The 23,447-nt window shown below is 45.3% G+C and overlaps 1 protein-coding gene across 2 annotated transcripts in view; it reads left to right on the forward strand.

The window, feature by feature from the left end:
• LOC116978242 (probable phospholipid-transporting ATPase VB) overlaps window positions 1-23,447 on the forward strand; it is a 197,776-nt gene that overhangs the window by 120,369 nt on the left and 53,960 nt on the right. For both annotated transcript variants that reach the window (XM_033029240.1, XM_033029241.1), the window contains 8 exons: window positions 3,841-4,169; window positions 5,247-5,441; window positions 10,373-10,577; window positions 11,532-11,617; window positions 13,475-13,578; window positions 16,737-16,868; window positions 19,839-19,966; window positions 21,008-21,260. In XM_033029240.1, coding sequence (XP_032885131.1) covers window positions 3,889-4,169; window positions 5,247-5,441; window positions 10,373-10,577; window positions 11,532-11,617; window positions 13,475-13,578; window positions 16,737-16,868; window positions 19,839-19,966; window positions 21,008-21,260 — 1,384 coding nt within the window. In that variant the 5' untranslated portion in view covers window positions 3,841-3,888. The remainder of the gene's footprint in view (window positions 1-3,840; window positions 4,170-5,246; window positions 5,442-10,372; window positions 10,578-11,531; window positions 11,618-13,474; window positions 13,579-16,736; window positions 16,869-19,838; window positions 19,967-21,007; window positions 21,261-23,447) is intronic.

Raw genomic sequence — 23,447 nt, forward strand, 5'->3', positions numbered from 1 at the left:
GCGCTGGATTTACTGTAAGGCAGCAACTCTACCGATGTGCCAATGACTACTGATATACATGACATTATAGGTTTAGACAGGCAACTTCTCTGGATAGAAGGAATGGGTGATGTTTCGGGTCGAAGCCCTTCTTCAGACTGAGTCAGGGGAAAGGAAAACAAGAGATATAGACAAATGAAAGAAGGATATGCAAAAAAGTCTTGTTGAGTCTCATTGTCTGTTACTTGTTTTCACCACAGCTAATTGGCCTGATTCCTTCATTATCGTTACTTTTTTGCATAATATTCATTCATTTGTTCTATATCTCTCTACATCACCGTCTATATCTCTCGTTTCCCTTTCCCCTGACTCTCAAACATTTTCCCTTTCCCCTGACTCTCAATTTGAAGAAGGGTCTCGATCCGAAACATCACCTGTTCCTTCTATCCAGAGATGCTGTCTGACCCGCTGAGTCACTCCAGCATTTTGTGTCTAACCTCTGTGTAAACGAGTATCTGCAATTCCTTCCTACACATTATAGGTTGAGATTTAGGTTTACGTATATTATTGTCACATGTTGCGAGGTACAGTGAAAAGCTTTGTTTTGCATCTTATCCAAACAGATCAGATATGCGATATATACTGTAAATGCAATCACAAACCTCGAGTACAATCTCGGACGAGGCACGGAATGTCGGAAGGAACTGCAAGACACTGGTTTACACTGAAGATAGACACAAAAAGCTGGAGTAACTCTGCGGGACAGCTTACCGTTTGTCATTGTTTATTAATGATTTGGTCAAGGGGATTGAAGGCTTTGTGGCAAAGTTTGCGGATGAGACGAAAGTAGGTGGAGGGGCAGGTAGTGTGGAGAAAGCAGGGACTCTGCAGAAGGACTTGGACAGGTTGGCAGAGCAGTGGCAGATGGAATATAGTGTAGCAAAGTGTGGAGTCATGCATTTTCGTAGTAGAAATAAAGGCATAGACTATTTTCTAAATGGGATGAGAGTCCAGAAATCGGAGATACAAAGGGACTTGGGAGTGCTGGTACAGGATTCCCAAAAAGTTAATTTGCAAATCAGATTGGTATTGAAAGAAAGCAAATCCAATGCTAGCATTTATTTCACGAGGACTTGTATACAAAAACAGGGATGTTGAGGCTCAATAAGGGGCTGGTCAGGCTGCATTTGGAACATTGTGAGCAATTTTGGGCACCATATGTGAGGAAGGATGTGCTGGCTCTGGAGAGGGTCCAGAGGAGGTTTACAAGAACGATCCCAGGAATGAGTAGGTTAACCTATGATGAGTGTTTGTTGGCACTGGGCCTGTACTCGCTGGAGTTTAGAAGAATAAGGAGGGAACTCTTTGAAACATACAGAATAGTGAAAGGCTTGGATAGAGTGGACGTGGAGAGGATGTTTCCATTAGTGGAGAGTCTAGAACCAGAGGTCATAGCCTCAGAATTAAAGGATGATCTTTTAGGAAGGAGATGAGGAGAAATTTCTTTAGTCAGAGGGTGGTGAATCTGTGGAATTCCTTGCCACAGACGGCTGTGGAGGCCAAGTCAGTGGTTAAGTTTAAGGCAGAGATAGATAGATTATTGATTAGTACAAATGTCAGAGGTTATGGGGAGAAGGCAGGAGAATGGGGTTAGGAGGGAGAGATAGATCAGCCATGATTGAATGGCAGAGTAGATGATGGGCCGAATGGCACAATTCTACTATTCCATATGACCTTATGACAGGCAGCATCTCTGGAGAAAAGAAATGGGTGATGTTTCAGGTCGAACCCCCTCTTCAGACTGAGAATTAGATAGGTCAGCCATGGTGGAATGGCAGAGAAGACTTGATGGGGCAAATGGCCTAATTCTGCTCCTTGAACTTATGAGATCGTTCAATGTCATATTATCTGATTACCTATTAAAATGTTGCTGTCCTCCGTTGCATTTTACCAGTTTCCCAATCATTACTATGGCCACGTTGATTAGTCACTTTCTTTTTAGCCATGGTCACGGTGGCGCAGCGGTAGAGTCCTTGCCTTACAGCGAACGCAGCGCCGGAGACCCGGGTTCGATCCCGACTGCGGGTGCTGTCTGTACGTTCTCCCCGTGACCGCGTGGGTTTTCCCCCGAGATCTTCTGTTTCCTCCCACCCTCCAAGGACGTGTAGGTTTGGTAAATGTAAATCGGCTTGGTAAATGTGAAAATTGTCCCGAAAGTGTGTGTGCAGGATAGTGTTAAGATAGTGTTTAAGAAGGAACTGCATGAGATTCCTCTTAGCAGGTAAAGCAAACCAATTCCAAAAGACGTGGTCTACGTTTATGGACCTATTACAAGCATGAGGTGCAATAGTAATTTTAAAAATAAATAAATAAATAAATGGTATCAGGACCTGGCAATGGGAGGTAAAACAACAAAAACAGACTTGGTTGGTAGTCTTTCTGCGGAGTTTAATGTTATAATAGAGCGATTGTCCTTACTTTCTTTTTCTTTCTTTTCTAGGGTCTACTTTCTTACTTCACTTCCTTCTCTAACTTCTTTTCTAAGGGGCTTTCTTTTCCCAACACTCTCTTGCACTTCACGACTCTTGCGCACCTTCTTTACTTTCCTTACTTCTATCTTTTTCTTAAAGCTTAAAAAAAATGAAGCGGTACAAAAAATGTATTAAGATATATGTGTTGTGTATTATTGTAATTTACCGTACTTCTAATAAAAATAATAAAAAAAATAATTCACTCCTTCAACCAAATCCTTCGTGAACCGGTGTTTAAGAAGGAACTGCAGATGCTGGAAAATCGAAAGTACACACAAATGCTGGAGAAACTCAGCGGGTGCAGCAGCATCTATGGAGCGAAGGAAATAGGCAACGTTTCGTGCCGAAACCCAAGGGTTTTGGCCCGAAACGTTGCCTATTTCCTTGGGTTTTGGCCCGAAACGTTGCCTATTTCCTTGGGTTTTGGCCCGAAACGTTGCCTATTTCCTTGGGTTTTGGCCCGAAACGTTGCCTATTTCCTTGGGTTTTGGCCCGAAACGTTGCCTATTTCCTTCGCTCCATAGATGCTGCTGCACCCGCTGAGTTTTGTGTACCTTAGTGTTAAGTCAAGTCACATTTATTTATATAGCACATTTAAAAAACAACTCTCGTTGGCCAAAGTGCTTTACATTTGTTATAATAGTATAGACAAACAAACTACATACATATGGCGCAATGGGCTAAGTGTTCGGCTGGCAACCGGAAGGTAGCCGGTTCGAATCCCGCTTGGAGTGCATACTGTCGTTGTGTCCTTGGGCAAGACACTTCACCCACCTTTGCCTGTGTGTGTCCTTGGGCAAGACACTTCACCCACCTTTGCCTGTGTGTGTGGATGTAATTATGTGAAGCACTTTGGGGTCAATGCAAGTTGACTAAAATGTGCTATATAAATAAAAAATAAAAAATAAATTTAAATATATACATATAACCCTCGCTCAGTGGACGTCAGGAAAGGCTTGGGAGTTAAGATAGTGTTAGTTTGCGGGGACCGCTGGTCGGCGCGGACCCGTTGGGCCCGAAGGGCCTGTTTCCGCGCTGTATCTCAAAAACTAAAAATCGAAACTAACACAAGACGGTCATTAACACAAGACGGTCTGGACACACTACAGCAGAGCCACTGTCGTGCCGCTGCCGATCGGAACGCCTGTTGATGTTTAGTAGAGAGTAGAGTGTTTAATTTGTTCATGATATATGTATTTTTATTTCTATTTATTTTTTACTGCACACTGAATGGACACTGGTTGAGCAACGTTTTTTTGTTTCCTCTGGGTATGTGAGTACCCAGGAAAATGACAATAAAGATATACTATACTTATTTCTGGTCCAATAGATCAGATTTTCCAATTGAAGAGAGGGAACGTGATCCAGAGAATGAATCATGGCACACACAATAGAATGGATTAGATTCCGCTTCCAGGGACAGAGGAGAAGCAGCCTCTCTGAAACAACGCCATTGTTGTCATCTCCGCCTTTGAATTCCCCCGCCAAAGGTCAACGATCGCCCACTTTAACTAAGCAAAGAATTATCATTCCAAATAATAGAATGCTCAGCAAGGACTTGGAAAGGCAAATGAGAAACTATACGAGCAACAAAATCACCACGAGAAAATACACCATCATCAACTTTCTTCCAAAGAACTTTATTGAACAGTGTAAGAGGTAAGCACCATGATTTGTCTCTGTTAAATTGGTTTTCCTCGGTGAAAATGCGTTTTAATTTATAATCTAATTGGCAATTGACATTTCACTGTTCCAAAAGAAGAGTTTCGGTAATGGATTTTATTAATATTGAAATGGTATTATTTTATTCTTTGCCCGATTTGACCCTTTCTCTGTTCCGCCATTTTAAGCTTGACAAGTGGGAAGGCACTGTGGCACAGCGGTGGAGTTGCTGCCTTACGAGTCCCAGGTTCGATCCTGACTACGGGTGCTGTCTGTACGGAGTTTGTACGTTCTCCCTGTGACCGCGTGGATTTCCTCTGGGTTCCTTCCACTCTCCAAAGACGTACAGGCGTGCAGGTTAATAGGCTTTGGTAAAAGTTGTAAATTGTCCCTAGTGTGTGTAGGATAAGTGTATGGGGTATTCGCTGGTCGGCATGAACTCAGCAAGCCAAAGTGTCTGTTTCCATGCTGGATCTCCAAAGTCAAAAATGTTTCAATAAAGGCACTTTGAAGCTAGATTTCAGTTATGCTGGAAGTAAGATTCAGGCACTGAAGAAAGGTCCTGACCCATAACTTCACCTGTCAACGTCCTCTAGCGATGCTGCCTGAGTTTAGTTTTGTTTTAGTTTAGTTTAGAGATACAGTGTGGAAACAGGCCCTTCGGCCCACCGTGTCCGCACCAAACAGCGATCCCCGCACATTAACAATATCCTACACACACACACGGGACAATTTACACACACACCAAGCCAATTTACCTACAAACCTATACGCCTTTGGAGTGTGGGAGGAAGCCGAAGATCTCAGAGAAAACCCACGCAGTCACGGGGAGAACGTACAAACTCCGTACAGACAGCACCCGTAGTCGGGATCAAACCCGGGTCTCCGGCACTGCATTCGCTGTAAGGCAGCAACTCTACCGCTGCGCCACCGTGCTCCATCGGGCAAATGAGTTACTTTGTGTCTTTTACTTTTCGACAATTAGTTAAGTTTATTTTTTTCTAATGTGATTAGGCACGGTGCACATTGAAGAGTGTAAAATGTCGATTCACTCTCTCTCTTCTCTTGTTCCAGATTTGCCAATGTCTACTTCCTGTTGCTGGCCTTTCTGAACTGGATCCCATCCATTGAGGTGTTCCATAAAGAGATAACCATGTTACCCATAATAATTGTAATGTCTGTTACTGCAATTAAAGATGGAGTTGAGGATTTCAAACGATACCAATTCGATAAAAAGATAAACGAAACAATGACAAGGGTATTTGATTGGTAAGGAATTTATGAATGAAGTATTTATTCTTGCAAAATATATTTGCCTTACACTATTGTTTTGAAATGAAATCCTGGTTAGTAGTGTCAATGACTACAGTAGTGCCTTTGAACTATCTTTCATTGGGCTTTATCTTGCACTAAACATTATTACCTTCCTCCTGGGTACACAAAATTGCTGGAGAAACTCAGCGAGTGCAGCAGCATCTATGCAGCGAAGGAAATAGGCAACGTTTCGGGCCAAAACCCTACTTCAGACTTCAGGCGGGAAGAAGCAAGGAAAAAGGAGGAGGAGGAGCCCGAGGGCTGAGGGAGAGATAGGAAGGGAGAGGAGACAGCAAGGACTAACAAAATTGTGAGAATTCAATGTTCATGCCCCCAGGATGCAGACTCTCCAAGCGGAATATGAGATGCTGTTCCTCCAATTTCCGGTGGTGCTCGCTCTGGCCACGGAGGAGACCCAGGACCGAGAGGTCAGATACGGAATGGGAGGGGGAGTTGAAGTGCTGAGCCACCGGGAGGTCAGGTTGGTTAATGTGGACCGAGCGGAGGTGTTTGGCGAAACGATCGCCCAACCTCCGCTTGGTCTCACCGATGTAGATCAGCTGACATCTAGAGCAGCGGATGCAATAGATGAGGTTGGAGGAGATGCAGGTGAACCTCTGTTGCACCTGGAACGACTGCTTGGGTCCTTGAATGGAGTCGAGGGGGGAGGTAAAGTTCCTCCTGTACCTGTACACTATGGTTGACTTGATATGTATAGTCTTTCAGCTGACTGGATAGCATGCAACAAAAATCTTATCACTGTACCTCGGTACACGCAACAATAATGAACTGAACTGCACAATGGGCGAGATAACAGAGGCAATAAATTGTGCTCTGCTTCCCAAATTCATCCCACGGAAGTAAATGAAAATGAATTTGACATTGTTATTGTTTAATAATAATAATAATAAATTTTATTTAATGGGCGCCTTTCAGACATCTCAAGGACACCTTACATAGTAATCGGAATAACATATAATCGGAATATAACAAGTAATAAAGACATCACAGAGACACAAATTAAAAACAGAATTCAATCCAAAAACAGAAAATCAAAACACAGTGCATTAACAATTAGGGTTGAGATTCTTGTCCAAATATTTTGAGCCTTTAGACTACGGAACAGTGACTGAATGTGGCGCCATGTTTAGATATTACCAAGCAGAAGAATGTACCAAACTCATGTTACCATTTTTACACAAAGGGTGGTGGGTGTATGGAACGAGCTGCAAGAGGCGGTAGTTGAGGCAGGTACAATCGCAACGTTTAAAAAAGCATTTTACAGGTACATGGATAGGAAATGTTTAGAAGGATATGGGCCAAACACAGGCTGGTGGCACTAATGTAGATGGGACATGTTGGTCAGCCTGGGCAAGTTGGGCCAAAGGGCCTTCGTCCACACTCTATGACTATGATTCTATGACCTTCTCCCATCGGGCAAAAGGTATGGAAGTGCATAGAAAACGCACTCCTCCAGATTCAGGGACAGTTTCTTCCCAGCTGTTATCAGGCAACTGAATCATCCCACCACAACGAGAGTCCTGAACTACTATCTACCTCATTGGGGACACTCGGACTATCCTTGATCGGACTTTGCTGGCTTTGCCTTGCACTAAACGTTATTCCCTTATCATGTATCTACACACTGCAAATGGCACAATTGTAATCATGTCTTGTCTTTCTGCTGACTGGTTAGCACGAAACAAAATCTATTCACTCTACCTCGGTACACGTGACAATAAACTGAACTGACTCGATGACTCTATGGAAATTAGCACTGACATGAAAGACTTTCCAATCAATATAACGGGACTAATTTGTGGGTTTCAAGAACAGGTAGAATTGTCTTGCATTATTCTATTCGCCACCACTAAAAATTACATATGCCAAAAAATTATGCACGGTTGTTAATTTTGACCTTTATTCGGAGTCATGTCATATTTTAAATATAAAAATGGAATCAAAAATGTCGACAGTGCAACGGATGAACCAATATACATTTCTCTCCTGATGACATGATAGATAGAAAGTCTACCGACTGAATCTCGGCCTGTTCAGATAATTACACCTCTTGATATGTATTCATTGGTGTAAATTGCCTCAGGCTATTTAGAGGACATGAAAGACCCTATATAAGTGGAAATGTTTAAGAAGGAAGTGCAGATGCTGGAAAATCGAAGGTAGACAAAAATGCTGGAGAAACTCAGCAGGTGAGGCAGAATCTATGGAGCGAAGGAAATGGGCGATATTTCGGATCGGGACCCTTCTTCAGACTGATGTGAGGATGGGGGGGGGGGGGCGGGAAGACGAAAGGAAGAGGTGGAGACAGTGGGCTGAGGGAGAGCTGGGAAGTGGAGGATAAAGCAGGGATTACCTGAAATTGGAGATGCCAATGTTCATACCGCTGGGGTGTAAACTACCTAAGCGAAATATGAGGTGCTGCTTCTCCAATACGGTGGTCCTCATTCTGTCCATGGAGGAGGTCCAGGACTCTTGCTATTGAGGGAGTACAGCGTAGGTTTACAAGGTTAATTACCGGGATGGCGGGACTGTCATGTGCTGAGAGAATGGAGCAGCTGGGCTTGTACACTCTGGAGTTTAGAAGGATGAGAGGAGATCTCATTGAAACATATAAGATTGTTAAGGGCTTGGACACGCTAGAGGCAGGAAACATGTTCCCGATGTTGGGGGAGTCCAGAACCAGGGGCCACAGTTTAAGAGTAAGGAGTAAGCCATTTAGAACGGAGACGAGGAAACACTTTTTCTCACAGAGAGTGGTGAGTCTGTGGAATTCTCTGCCTCAGAGGGCGGTGGAGACAGGTTACAATACAATACAATTTATTTGTTGTCATTTGAACCTCATTGAGGTTCAAACAAAATTTGGTTTCTGCAGTCATACACACAAGAAAAAGAACCAAGACACAACACAATTTACACAAACATCCATCACATTGAATCTCCTCCTCACTGTGATGGAAGGCAAAGTCTTATCTCTCCCCTGCTCTCCTCATTCTCCTCCCGATGTCAGAGTCAAAGTCCCCGGCGGGCGATGGTAAGTGTCCCGCGGCCATTAAAACCGCGCCGGGTGATGCAAGGCCGCGCTCCGGGTCTTGGTGTTGGAGCCCCCGGCGGGCACTAGCAAGTCCCACGGCCGTTAAAGCCGCGCCGGGCGATGTAAGGCCCCGCTCCAGGTAATTTTCAACCCCGCAACTCGGGCGGGAGAAGTCCGCTCCTCCCGCTCCGAACTCGGCCAGTTCCACGATGGTAAGTAAGTCCGCGGGCTCCGCGACTGGAGCCCCAGGTCATTCCGGTTGGAGGCCGCTCCACGGTGCTAGGCCCCAACGACAACGGAGACCCGACAGAGAAAAGGTCGGGTTCTCTGTGCAGGTGAAAGATTTTAAAAGTTTCCCCCACCCCCCGCCCTCCCCCCGCTCCCCGCCCCCACACACATACACAGTTTTTAAAAACCACTTTAAACTACATTCAAACGAGACAAAAAACAAAAAAACGACAGACGGACTGCAGAGGCCGCTGCAACATGAGTCGCGCCTCCCACCCAACGGTGGGATCTCTGGATGCTTTCAAGAGAGAGCTAGATAGGGCTCTTAAAAATAGCGGAGTCAGGGGGTATGGGGAGAAGGCAGGAACGAGGTACTGATTGGGGATGATCAGCCATGATCACATTGAATGGCGGTGCTGGCTCGAAGGGCCAAATGGCCTACTCCTGCACCTATTTTCTATTGTCTATTGTCTTCTTCCCGCCCCTCCCCCACCCTCACATCAGTCTGAAGAAGGGTCTCGACCCACAACGTGACCTATGCTCCATAGATGCTGCCTCACCCGCTGAGTCTCTCCAGCATTTTTGTCTACCCGTACTTTAGTGCTATCTTAAACATTGAGGACCATTTACAGAAGCCAATTAATCTATGAATGAAAGTAGTTCGTTTCTTTCTCCTCTGATGATCCAGGGTATTTGATCATTTTAAACTTTTTTATAACTTGGAAGCTCTTGTTGATTAGGAGTCCTGATTTCCCTTGGTCTTACACAATGCTATTAGATGGGTGCGAAAAGAGAGATAAACTCTGAGCCAAATTCCAATCCTTTTTGTCAACAGCATGTTTGCAAAGGCAAACTGCGCGTGGAGATCCGTGGGGTGCTTTTATGCTTAACCAACAAACAGACATGGAGGAACAGAACCTTGTATTTCACTTGGGCAGTTTACACCCCACTGCATGAATCTTGCTTGCTCTAATTTCAAGTAACCCCTGTATTCCGTCTCTCCCCACCCCTCTCCCACCCTAGTCATCCTACAAGTTCCTCTGTTCCGCATCCCTGGTATCCCTTCGTTATCACCTCTTCCCCAGCCAACAATGGGCCATTGTGAGCTCCCTAGGCAACAGCGGTAGAGTTGCTGCCTTACAGCGCCAAAGACCCGGGTTCGCTCCTGACTGTGAGTGCTGTCTGTACGGAGTTTGCACGTGCTCCCCGTGACCACAAGGCTTTTTTTCCCAGGTGCTCCGGTTTCCTCCCACGCTACAATGACAACGACACACTGGTTTGTAGGTTAATTGGCTTCTGTAAAAAACGTGAATTGTCCCTAGTGTGTAGGATAGTGCTAGTGTACGGGGTGATCACTGGACTCGGTGGGCCGAAGGGCCTGTTTCTATGCTGTATCTCAAAAATCTAAAAGAAAAGAGGAACTAACTCTTGTAAACTTGTAAATTGTCCCTAGTGTGTAGGACAGTGCTGGTCGGTGCGGACTCGGTGGGCCAAAGAGCTGTATATCTAAAGTCTAAAAGAGAAGAGGAATTAACCCTGGGTGTAGGAGATGTTATTTTGTGCTAATACTATTCATAAGGCTGTGTATATATATATTATTCCACAGGAAACAGCGACGCTATGTTGAGAAGTACTGGAAAGATGTGTATGTGGGTGACTTTGTGCTATTATCCTGCAATGAAATTATTCCAGCTGATATCCTCCTGTTGCATTCATCAGAACAAAATGGCATCTGCTACATTGAGACGTCAAACCTCGATGGAGAAACTAACCTCAAGCAAAGACTCGCGGTGAAAGGGTTTTCAAATCCGGTAAGACGTTGCTATTTCGTTGGTTTGTTATTCTTGGGAGACATCATTTGGAGCATTTGCTATGAAATTGCTCAGAATCAAGGTCGAATCTCAACCCGGACCACTCCCTCTTCTCCCCTCTCCCATCGGGCAAGAGGTACAGAAGTGTGAAAACGCACACCTCCAGATTCACGGGCAGTTTTTTTCCCCCAGCCGTTATCGGGCAACTGAACCATCCTATCACCAACTAGAAAGTAGTCCTGAGCTACCATCCGTTGGACTTTACTGGACTTGATCTTGCAGTAAACATTATTCCCTTTATCCTGTATCTGTACACTGTGGATGGCTCGATGGTACTCGTGTGTAGTCTTTCCCCCGACTGGATAGCACGCAACTAAAGCTTTTCACTCCACCTCTGTACATGTGACAATAACCCAAACTCACGTTTTTACCAATGCGTGAGAACAAAATTCACGTGAAATTTTGCCCTTAACATTACTACACATAAACCAGCATTGCAGAAGTGGCAGCGTTAGAGTGGTTGGCTTATAGTGCCAAAGATCCGGGTTTGATTCTGACCAGGGGTGCTGTTTGTATGATGTTTGTACGTTCTCCCTGTGATCCTGTGGGTTTTCTCCTGGTGCTCCCGTTTCCTCCCACACTCCAAAGACGTTCAGGTTTCTGGTTTAATTGGCTTTGGTTCAGAAAAAATTGTAAATTGTCCTGAGTGTGTGGAATAGTGTTAGTGTACAGGGTGACTGCGGGTCGACACAGACTCAGTGGGCCGAATGGCCTGTTTCTGCACTGTATCTCTAAAGTCTAAAGCGAGACTTGATCTTTTGTTCCACAATCAAACAAATAGTACCTGATCATTTTATTTAACCTCGGTGAATTATTAGTCCAAGCAAAATATATGGTAATGTTTAACGTGCCGTTTCAGTTTAGCTGATGACTATAATGTAATTTTTTTTTTAGGACTCTGAATTTGAACCAATGAACTTCAACAACACCATCGTCTGTGAAAATCCCAACAATGACCTCAATAAATTTAAAGGCTTTGTGTGAGTAAGAATTATCTTCTGCAGATATAGAATATAAAACAGTACATCACGGCAATGGGCTCTTTGGCTGAATATGATGCCAAGTTAAGGGCCTGTCCCACCAGCATGCGATTGCATGCGTCTAACGCGATGAAGCGTGGTCGCTTGAGGCATACGGCCGCCCGGGGCCAGTCCCAATTCGAACCGCGGAGGCGTATGGAGTTGTGCGGGGCTGGTCCCGACATCATACTCACTAATCAGCTGGGCAAGAGGCGGGCCGAATGAATTTGGACGTCGCACGCCGTCGGGCGGTGATGTCATCACGCAACGGCATGCTGGGCGGTGACGTCATCACGCAACGCCACGCGCTAGGCGTACGCCATCAAGACGCTGCGTACGACGTCAAGATGCTGCGTACGCCTGTCGAGGCGCTGCGTACGGCCTCAATGTGCCTGCGGGCCGACAGGCCGTTGTCGCGCGGGATTTTCTGACAGTGCAAGATTTTTGGAGCCCCGCGCGATGTCGGGACCAGCCCCAGCACAACTCCATACGGCTCCGAAGCTTGGTCGCGCTAGACGCATGGTATCGCATGCTGGTGGGACAGGCCTTTTAAACTAATCTTCTCTGACTGCTCATGGATATGCAGCATTCCCTGCAATCCCTGCATATCCATGTGCCAATCTACAAACCTCTTAAGCACCACTATCGTATCTGCCTCCACCCCCACCCCAGGCAGCGCGTTCCAGGCACCCATCACCCTCTGTGGATGGTGGAAACAACGCTCTACGACCTCTGTCCACCATCTTATTATCGGCATTGCATAAAAAAATTAATAAACGTGAAGTAAAAGTGGCCCAGAATGGGAAAGCCAAAATGCAGAAACAAAGAACAGCAGGTGCTGGTTTGTACCGAAGATAGACAAAGTGCTGGAGTAACTCAGCGGGTTAGGCCGCATCCCTGGAGAATAAGGATGGGTGACATTTTTTGTCTTCAGACTGCCTAAAAAATGGTCCCGACTCGAAAAGTCAAGTCAAGTCAAGTTTATTTCTACGGCGCATTTAAAAACAACTCTCGTTGACCAAAGTGCTTTACATTAGTGCAGGTACTAGCATGCTACAAACAGTGGTACACAGATCTAACAATACATACATAAATACATACATACAGCACTCCCTCAGAGGACCTCAAGAAAGGCTTGTGAGTAGAAATAAGTTTTAAGTCTAGACTTAAAGGAGTCGATGGATGGGGCAGTTCTGATGGGAAGGGGGATGCTGTTCCATGGTCTAGGAGCTGCAACCGCAAAAGCGCGGTCGACCCTGAGCTTATGCCTAGACCGCGGGATGGTCAGTAACCCCAAGTCGGCCGACCTGAGGGACCTGGAGATGATGCGGTGGGTTAGCAGATTTGTGATGTAGTTGGGGGCGAGCCCGTTAAGGGGTTTGTAAACAAAGAGAAGGAGCTTGAAATTGATTCGGAATCGCACTGGGAGCCAGTGGAGAGAGGCCATAATCGGGGTGATGTGGTCCCTTTTTCGGGTGCCCGTCAGGAGCCTCGCTGCGGCACCCTTATCCTTTCGCTCCAGAGATGCTGCCTGACCCGCTGAGTTACTCCAGCACTTTGTGTCTATCTTTAGAGTGGGGGAAGTATTGATTTAAACCATTTTTTAAACTTTGCATTGAAAAACATACATTTTTCAAAACAATATATTTTGATCTCAAAGGTAGACAAAAATGCCGGAGCATTTTTCCAGCATCTGCAGTTCTTTCTCAAAGATTTTATATCTCTAAATACTTTGCATTTTGAATATTTGCATCAACGAGTGTTAATTAAAAAATAACCTTGAAGTGTGATGTTCATCAAGCGATGTTTTGTTTGCAGAAATAAATCTGAAGAAAAGATTGGGTTTGATAAAGAGAGTCTCTTAATTCGAGGCTGCACTATCCGGAATACAAATGTCACTGTGGGAATAGTTGTGTATGCAGGTACGTTGTATGATTGATTGCTTTATTATTCCCGTAAATTTGGTTTCTTTGATTCATTAGGATGAAGTAGGATAATCATTCATTAAAAGGAAGGAGAAGCCTATTACTCACTTCATTCAACAAAAAAATCATTCTTTTTTTGAAAATGAAACTTTAAACCTTAGCGATACAGCGCGGAAACAGGCCCTTCGGCCAACCGAGTCTGCGCCAATCAGCGATCACCCCGTACACTTGCACTACCCTGCGCACTCGGGACAATTTAACCAAAGCCTATAACCTATGCACGTCTTTGGGGTGTGGGAGGAAACCGGAGCACCCGGACAAAACCCACGTGGTCACAGGGAGAACGTACAAACTCTGTACAGACAGGATTGAAACCAGGTCTCTGGCGCTGTAAAGCCCCTGTCCCACGTATGCAATTTTTTTTGGCAACTAGACTGTTGCCACATGGTTGCGAGGTGATGCCTCTATGGTCATGGGAGTCGTCTCCTCGCCGTAACGTTTTTCTGGTCGCCGCTGGATTTTGAATTGATCAAAACTTTCGGGCGACTGTGGGCTTGACGTAGCTTATCTTCGCCTGTAGTAGGCGCTGTCGTAGGTTGTCGCCAGGGTGACGTTGGTTGTCGCCAGGGTGATGTTGGTTGTCGCCGGGCGCTGACTTCGGTGAATTCCATTGGCGACTCTACGTCAACCGGCGACAGGTACCGGCGACTGAATTGTCTTTAGGGTCGTTGCTTATCGCGGGTGGACATAGATTGACTTTGGTTGTCGCCTGTGTGGTCGTAGGTGGACGTCCTAATGGGTCGCCGGTTGTTGGTAGCTTGCCGCAGCTTGACATCGACTAGATGCTGGGTTGTTGTAGACATTGTCGTAGGGGGGTCCAGTCGCTGCTTTATCGGCGACGTGCCGATCGGAGATTGTGACAGTCACCGGCAGTTGCCGAAAACATTGCCTAAGTGGGACAGGCCGTTAAGGCAGCAACTCTACCACTGCCCCACCTTGTTATCCTGGTTAGGTTTAGGTTTATTATTGACATGTGTACCGAGGTACAGTGAAAAACTTTGTTTTCCATGCTATCTAATCACTGAATATTGTACATAAATACAATGAAGCCAAACTCGTACAATAGTCGGAGCAAATGGGGAAGATGCACAGTGCAGGATATAGAGTTGGAGGAGAGTCGGACTTGTGTATAAATCTATGAGGCGCATGAATAGGATACAGTTTAAGGGGTCACAGTTTAAGGATAAGGGGGAAATCTTTTAGGACCGAGATGAGGAAAACATTTTTCACACAGAGAGTGGTGAATCTCTGGAATTCTCTGCCGCAGAAGGTAGTTGAGGCCAGTTCATTGGCTATATTTAAGAGGGAGTTAGATGTGGCCCTTGTGGCTAAAGGGATCAGGGGGTATGGAGGGAAGGCAGTTACAGGAAACTGAGTTGGATGGTCAGACATGATCATATTGAATGGCGGTGCAGGCTCGAAGGGCCGCATGGCCTACTCCTGCACCTATTTTCTATGTTTCTATACGTTTAGAAGGATTCGGGGCAAAGGCAGGCAGGCAGGATTAATGTAGATGTGGCATGTAGGGCAAGGTGGGCAAGTTGGGCTGAAGGGCCTGTTTCCTTGCTGTGTGACCCTATGACAAAATGAGATTGAACTTTTAAAGAAGACAGTGGCATAGTAGCACAGCCGTAGAGTTGCTGCCTCACAGCGCCATCGAGGTCGATCCTGACTACGGGTGCTGTCTGTACGGAGTTTGTATGTTCTCCCCGTGACCTGCTTGGGTTTTCTCCGAGATCTTCAGTTTCCTCCCATGCTCCAAAGACGTATGGGTTTGTAGGTGAATTGGCTTGTTCCAAATGTAAAATTGTCCCTAGTGTGTGCAGGATAGTGTTAGTGTGCGGGGATCGTGTACGGTGCGGACTTGGTGGACCGAAGAGCCTGTTTCCGCGCTGTAACTCTAAACTCAACTAAACTTCAAAAACATGATTTCACCTTGATACCACAGTGGAAGCATATTCAGTAGAGTATACTGACTGTAATTACTCAGGACTAGTCATCACCACAGCTAATGTTTAAAAGTGTTGCCATGATGACGTGCTCATTAAGAGGATAAAACATGCTGGCTGTTCGTATAATTGTTCAAAATGGTTTTGCGTGCATGCCAGAAACCAGAGCATACTGCAAGTGTACAGTATGTTTAAGAAAGAACTGCTGATGCTGGAAAAATCCAAGGTAGACAAAAATGCTGGAGAAACTCGGCGGGTGAGGCAGCATCTATGGAGCGAAGGAATAGGCGACGTTTCGGGTCGAGACCCTTCAGGCTGAGTCAAGAAGTCCATGCTGTTGTTTTGGGTGCATTTTCTCGCTGTGTTTTGATGACACCAAACATCCAAATTCGTCTTTTCAGGAACGGCAAGGACTGCTGCAGCCCTTAGCATGCTTATTCTCATTGACAGCAACTCGAGTGTAAAATGAAGCCTTGTTTCCACGCATTATCTGCTCAACTAGTTGGCGCATTCTCTCAGACGTCAGGGTATCATTTCAGGCAAAGCAAAGATTCTGTGGCCCTGGGGAGCCTTGAAAAGACCATGAAAGTGACAACAGTTCTTCGAAGTATTGTTAGGAACCTACGATACATCGTATGAATTGAAAATGCTGCCATCTTGTACTCCGGGATTGGCATTTACCCATTGAATTAGTTGTTATCTATTATTAGGTTGGCATCGTGGTGGAGTTGCTGCTTCACAGTGCCAGAGACCCCGGTTCGATCCCGACTTCCAGCGCTTGTCTACACAGTACTTGTACGTTCTCCCCGTGACCGCGTGGGTTTTCTCCGGGTGCTTCAGTTTCCTCCCACACTCCAAAGACGTGCGGGTTTGTAGGGTAATTGGCTTGGGTAAAATTGTAAATTGTCCCCAGTGTGTGTAGGATAGTGCTTGTGTACAGGGTGATAGTTGGTCTGCACGGACTCGGTGGGCCGAAGGGCCTGTTTCCGCGCTGTATCTCCAAAGTCTAAATATCTAAAGACCATAACTGAGATCATTAGATTGGGAAACCTTAAAGCAATTTAAACACAACAGATTTCGGATGAAATGCTAGCCGAGGTTATGAAACATATGATTAATTTTAGCAATGTTTTAATATACTTTCAGGTCATGAGACCAAAGCAATGCTCAATAATAATGGACCTCGCTCGAAGCAGAGCAAGTTGGAGCGAAAAATGAACGTGGATGTCGTCTGGTGTATGATCCTCATGGTGGTCATGTGCCTCGTAGGAGCAATAGGTAAGATGTGAAAGTGGACCAATCTACAGAAGCTGCAGTCAGAACCGTCTAAATGAGAAGGGTCTAACAGGATTGAAATGGCTGGTAATTGCTGGAATAAACCAAACCCAACTACATTGGTGAATGATAAATTTCAAGATCCTCCTTTATGTCTACAAAGCCCTCAATGGACTTGCTTCCTCCTACATTAAAAGCCTTCTCACCCACCACTCCACCTCCAGGTCCCTCAGATCGGCCGATTTGGGGTTACTCAACATCCCGCGGTCTAGGCATAAGCTCAGGGGCGACCGCGCCTTTGCGGTTGCAGCTCCTAGACTGTAGAACAGCATCCCCCTTCCCATCAGAACTGCCCCCTCCATCGACTCTTTTTAAGTCGAGACGCCATCTCTATTCCCAAGCCTTTCTTGACGTCCTCTGAGCGAGAGCTATATGTATGTGGTGATGTTTGTATTTAATCCATGAACCACTGATGTATAACGTTAGTACCTCCACCAATGTAAAGCACTTTGGTCAACGAGAGTTGTTTTTTAAATGTGCTATAGAAATAAAAGTGACTTGACTTGACTTGACTTATAGTCGAAATGTGTTACAATAAATACACGGCGAACATGCAGAGTGGCGACATTGTGGCCCAGCGGTAGAGTTGCTTCCTTACAGCGCCAGAGACCCAGGTTCGATATTGACTACGGGCGCTGTCTGTGTGGAGTTTGTACGTTCTCCCCGTGACTGCATGGGTTTTCTCCAGGTTCCTCCCACATTCCAAATACGTGCAGGTTTGTAAGTTAATTGGCTTCTGTAAAATTGTCCCTTGTGTGTAGGATAGTGTGCAGGTGTGATTGTTGGTCGGCTGGGACTCGATGGGCCGAAGGGCCTGTTTCCGTGCTGTATCCCTAAACTAAACTTTTTCACCCAGAGAGTTGTGAATCTGTGGAATTCTCTGCCTCAGAAGGCAGTGGAGGCCAATTCTGCGGATGCTTTCAAGAGAGAGTTGGATAGAGCTCTTAAAGATAGCGGAGTCAAGGGGGAGAAGGCAGGAGTGGGGTACTGATTATGGATGATCAGCCATGATCACAGTGTATGGTAGTGCTGGCTCGAAGGGCCGAATGGACTACTCCTGCGCTTATTGTCTATTGACAAGGCAATTGCATCTCATTTCCCTGAATCTGTAGCGGTTCACATTCTTAAAATATTTTTACATCACTACTCATAATTGTGAAGAACTACACCATTGATGGTAATGGGATTAAATGAGGAAACTCTGCAAGATAAATTCTAATGCCTGAAGAAATGAACAAGGCTGTTTGTTTATTGTGAGGCAGACTGCAGACTTCAATTATTTAAAGAGAAGAGTTAAAAACTACTGAGGTGATGTTGGAGGGATTTATGGATTTGACCTGAACTTTGAATCTGACTTTTACATGTGCGTAGGATAGAACTACTGTATGGGGTTATCACGTGGACAGCATGGACTCAGTGGGTCGAAGGGCCTGACTCCACGCTGTATCTCTAAAACTAAAAACTAAAACTGACAAAGATAGAAGCATATTTTATTCTTGAAACCAGGTTGTTGTAAGATTTTGAAAGAGACCTGCTGATGATGATAGAAACAAGGAATCGCAGATGCTGGTTTATACCAAAAATAGACACAGAGTGCTGGAGTAATTCAGCGGGTCAGGCAGCATCTCTGGAGAAAATGGACTGGTGATGTTTCGGGTCGAGACTTCCCTTCAGACTGAAGTCACCTTTCCATTTTCTCCAGAGATGCTACCTGACCCGCTGAGTTACTCCAGCACTCTGTGTGTCTATCTTTGCTGATGATGATATTTTGGTGTATTTTCTGCCCTTATCCTTCTTTATGGAAGGATGGAGGTCAAGTGTTTAGACAACAGACAATAGGTGCAGGAGTAGGCCATTCGGTCCTTCGAGCCAGCACCGTCATTCAATGTGATCATGGTTGATCATCCCCAATCAGTACCCCGTTCCTGCCTTCTCCCCACATCCTTTGTGATATTATATTATCACATGTGACATGTTCCAGTGAAATTCTTTGTTTGGCGTACCGTATACATAGTTGAGCGCCAACATAATTACATAAAGTGTTCAGTTTTAGTGGCTACTGAAAATAGCTAGGGTGTATTTTGTTAATAGTACACAAAAGAATATGTAAAAGAATATGTGATTCTGTTCCATTTAGTTTGTAGTTTGTTTGGTTGTTTGTTTGTCTTTTCGCACAAAGTCCGCGAGCATTGCCTCTTTTCATTTCGCTGCACATCTCGTATGTGTATGTGACGAATAAACTTGACTTGACTTGACTTGACTTGACTATGCAGACATTGTATGTCACTAGTAGCGGTGTGGATTTTGTGGGAAGTAGATTAAGTGCCAACCAAGTGAGCTGTATTAAACAGGATAGAATGCGTTCATGACTTGGACCTGCACTCATCCAGAAAGATATGGAGTAATCCACCATAACCTTGTTATATGAAAGTTGGGGAGGCTATAGGAAATTGGGAGGTGATGCTACCCAGCCTCTGATGTGATCCCACGACCATAATAGTTCTAATAAGCCGAGTATTTAAACTAAAGTGCATCTTCAGTTCTCTGGCACTGATTTGCCAAACGTTTTCCATTCATTGAAAAGTTATGGTTAAAGCTTGTAGTGACGCACTTTACTTAGAGAATACTTTTTGGAAACCATACCGCAGCCAGAGACCCGGGTTCGATCCTGACCGTACGTGTGCGCTGCCTGTACACAGCTTGTACGTTCTCCCTGTGACCGCGTGGGCTTCCTCCCACACGCCAATGACGTGCAATGTTTGTAGGTTATTTGTCTTTGGTAAAATTGACCCTAGTGTGTAGGGTAGTGCTAGTGTATGAGGTATGTGATCACAGGTCAGCATGGACTTGGTGGGCTGAAGGGCCTGTTTCTGTGCTGTGTCTAAACTCTAAAACCATGTATTTCTACGTCAGGTCATAGAATTTGGGTTGGAAACTTCAACTCTTGGCCTCCATTTGAACTCCCAGAGCAGAGTTTCAGCTTCATTGCATCTGCTGCATCTTTGCTCCACACATTTCTGACGATGGTGATATTATTGCAGGTAAATCATTTCAAACTCTCGGCTGGTATTTGGTCTTATCTGTTTATATGTGGTTGACTTGACTTTATTGTTGTCACCGAGGTACGGTGAAAAGCTTTTGTTAGCGTGTTGTGTAACTAAATCAGAAAACACTCAACCGTAAACCCTCGCAATAACGCACTATGGGAGGGGTGGCTGGTGTCCGTTATTGCCGATAGTCCGCTATAACAGTGAGGGGGGTAAAGCTTAACCCAAGGCTGGGAGGGCAGAAGCCTGGAGTTGTGGGGGGTTAAATAAGGGGGGAATGCACAGGCTGGGGAGCAACAGAAGGCCCCACACGCGGGACACCAGGGACGGGCCCGGTACACACGCTCTCTTCGTGCCGATCCGGTTAGTTGGCCTCTGTGTGTTGCCCGAAGGGTGCAGGGTGTGGATGAGAAAGTGAGATAACATAGAACTCGTGTGAACGGGTGATCTCGATGGTCTGTGGGCTGAAGGGTCTGTTTCAGTGCTGTATCCCAAAACTAAACCGGAGAATGTAACATTAAAATGTACACACTAATATCATAAACGGATTTTATTTTTGTTTTGTGTATTGAGGTAAAGTGAAAAACCTTGTTTGTGCACTAGCGAGTCAAATCATACCATACATGATTACACACAAGTCATTGCACAATACAATAGGTTTAAGAGTATTCACATGGTTCTCTGTGAAATTGGTCGCTGAGGTTTTTTTGTTCCTTTCCTTGACACACCACCCTCGTTTCACTCCTGCTATCAGGAAGATGCTACAGGAGTCTGAAAACCATGACCACCAGGTTCAAGAATAGCTTCTTCCCAACAAACATCAGGCTCTTGAACACTACACAATACTGCCATCAACTATGAACTTCTACTGACAGTCATTGGTTGCACTAAGGACTTTAGGTTTTATGCACCAATATTGGGCTTATTCCTGTATCGATTTCTTGTTTATTCCAGCCCTGTTGTGAATAAGAATATCACTGTTCTAGTGTTGGTACACACGCATGTTAAACACTCTTGATGCTTGACTCTTGGCAGGTCTTAATCCCCATCTCTTTGTACGTTTCCATTGAGCTGGCAAAGTTGGGACAGATATTCTTCATATGCAACGATGTTGAGCTGTATGATGAAAGAACCGGTACACGTCTGGAGTGCCGAGCTTTGAACATCACTGAGGACCTTGGCCAGATACAGTACATCTTCTCTGATAAGACAGGGACCCTCACCGAAAACAAGATGGCCTTTCGTCTCTGCACCATTATGGGCACAGAATACCAGCACGACAAAAATAGTAAGCATTACAGACTTCTGAATGTGAATAACTTCAATTAATTTGCATGGAAATTAAAAGGACCTTCATCATGTTTTTGATTCAATCTCTGTTCCACGTGATTGAATATGATTAATATCATAAGGACATAAGGGATAGGAGTATTCTTGCTATTGAGGGAGTGCAGCATTGGTTCACCAGGTTAATTCCGGGGATGGCCGGGACTGTTATGTTGATAGAATGGAGCGGCTGGGCTTGTACATTCTGGAATTTAGGATGAGAGGGGATCTTATTGAAACATATAAGATTATTAAGGGTTTGGACACGTTGGAGGCAAGAAATGTTCCCGATATTGGGGGAGTCCAGAACCAGGGGCCACAGTTTAAGAATAAGGGGTAAGCCATTTAGAACGGAGACGAGGTAACACTTTTTCACATAGAGAGTTGTGGAATTCTCTGCTTCAGAAGGCGGTGGAGGCCGGTTCTCTGGATGCTTTCAAGAGAGAGCTAGATAGGGCTCTTAAAGATAGCAGAGTCAGAGCATATGGGGAGAAGGCAGGAACGGGGTACTGATTGTAGATGATCAGCCATGATCACATTGAATGGCGGTGCTGGCTCGAAGGGCCGAATGGCCTACTCCTGCACCTATTGTCTATTGTCTATTGTCTATTGAGTAGAATTAGGCCATTTGGCCCATCAAGTCTACTCCGTCTGAAGAAGGGTCTCGACTTGAAACGTCACCCATTCCTTCTCTTCAGGGATGCTGCCTGTCCCACTGAGTTACTGCAGTTTTTTGTGTCTATCTTCAGTCTACTCCGCCATTCAATCATGGCTGATCTCTCTCTCTCCTTTCTCCTGCCTTCTCCCCAAAACCTCTGACACCCATATTAATCAAGAAAGATCATGAGATGAATAGACGGGGGAAGAATGCACAGTGTCTTTTACTCAGAGTAAAGGAATCAAGAATGATCGTATAAGATGCGAGGGGAGAGATGTCCGCTTCTTGTGATTATAAAGCCGCTGCTTAAGCAGGGTCGTAGCTACATTATTTTCTACGGGACTTATCAGAGGAACCTCGTGGGTTTCTTCCAGGTGCTCCGGTTTCCTCCCGCCTAGGGCGGCACGGTGGCACAACGGTAGTTGCTGCCTTGCAGCGAATGCAGTGCCGGAGACCCGGGTTCGATCCCGACTACGGGTTCTGACTGTCCAAAGTTTGTACGTTCTCCCCACGACCTGTGTGGGTTTTCTCCGAGATCTTCGGTTTCCTCCCACACTCCGAAGACATACGGGTATGTAGGGGAATTGGCTTGGTAAATGCAAAAATTGTCAATGGTGTGTGTAGGATAGTGTTAATATGCGGGGATCGCTGGTTGGCGCGGACCCGGTGAGCCGAAGAGCCTGTTTCTGCATTTTATCTCTAAGTTAAAACTAAATCAGCGGGTTTGTAAGTTAATTGGCCCTCTGTAAATTGTCCATAGTGTGTAAGGAGAGGATGAGAAAGTGGGGTAACATAAAACTAGTGTGAACGGGTGAACATAATCATCAAGATCATCATAATAATACTATATTAGCTAAGTATGTTTTGCAACATACGAGGAATTTCATTAGTGGTTGGCGTGGACACAGTGGGCCGAAGGGCCTGTTTCCGCACTGTATCTCTAAACTAAGTCTACCTGCACATGATCGGAAAATGCACCCAAGTGTCTGAATCATACAGTGTGGGAACGGGCCTTTCGGCCCAACTTGCCCACGCCGACCAACATGCCCCATCTACACTAGCCCCACCTGTCTGCATTTGGCCCATATTCCTCTTAACCTATCCATTCCATGTATCTGCTTAAATGAATGATGAAGATGAAGTTATTTTATTTATTCAATAATCCATGGTAGTTTGCTATTGGAGAAACAGTGCCTAGTATTTCACTTCGGCAGCTTACAACCCAGCGGTATGAATATTGATCTCGCTAATTTCATGTAACTCCTGCATTCTTCCCCCCCCCCGCCTCTCACCTTTCCCTACCCTAGTCATCCAACTGGTATCCCTGTCATCCCCAACCAAATATGGGCCATTATGGATTCCACCCTTCCAGAGGTCATCTGTTGCCAGACCTGTTTGGTTCTGGGGTTTTCTATCTTTCAGTCTGAAGAAGGGTACTGACCTGAAACGTCACCTATTCCTTTCCTCCAGAGATGCTGCCTGACCTGCCGA

Source organism: Amblyraja radiata, chromosome 11 (genome assembly GCF_010909765.2).
Source record: "Amblyraja radiata isolate CabotCenter1 chromosome 11, sAmbRad1.1.pri, whole genome shotgun sequence".
Lineage (NCBI taxonomy): Eukaryota > Metazoa > Chordata > Chondrichthyes > Rajiformes > Rajidae > Amblyraja > Amblyraja radiata.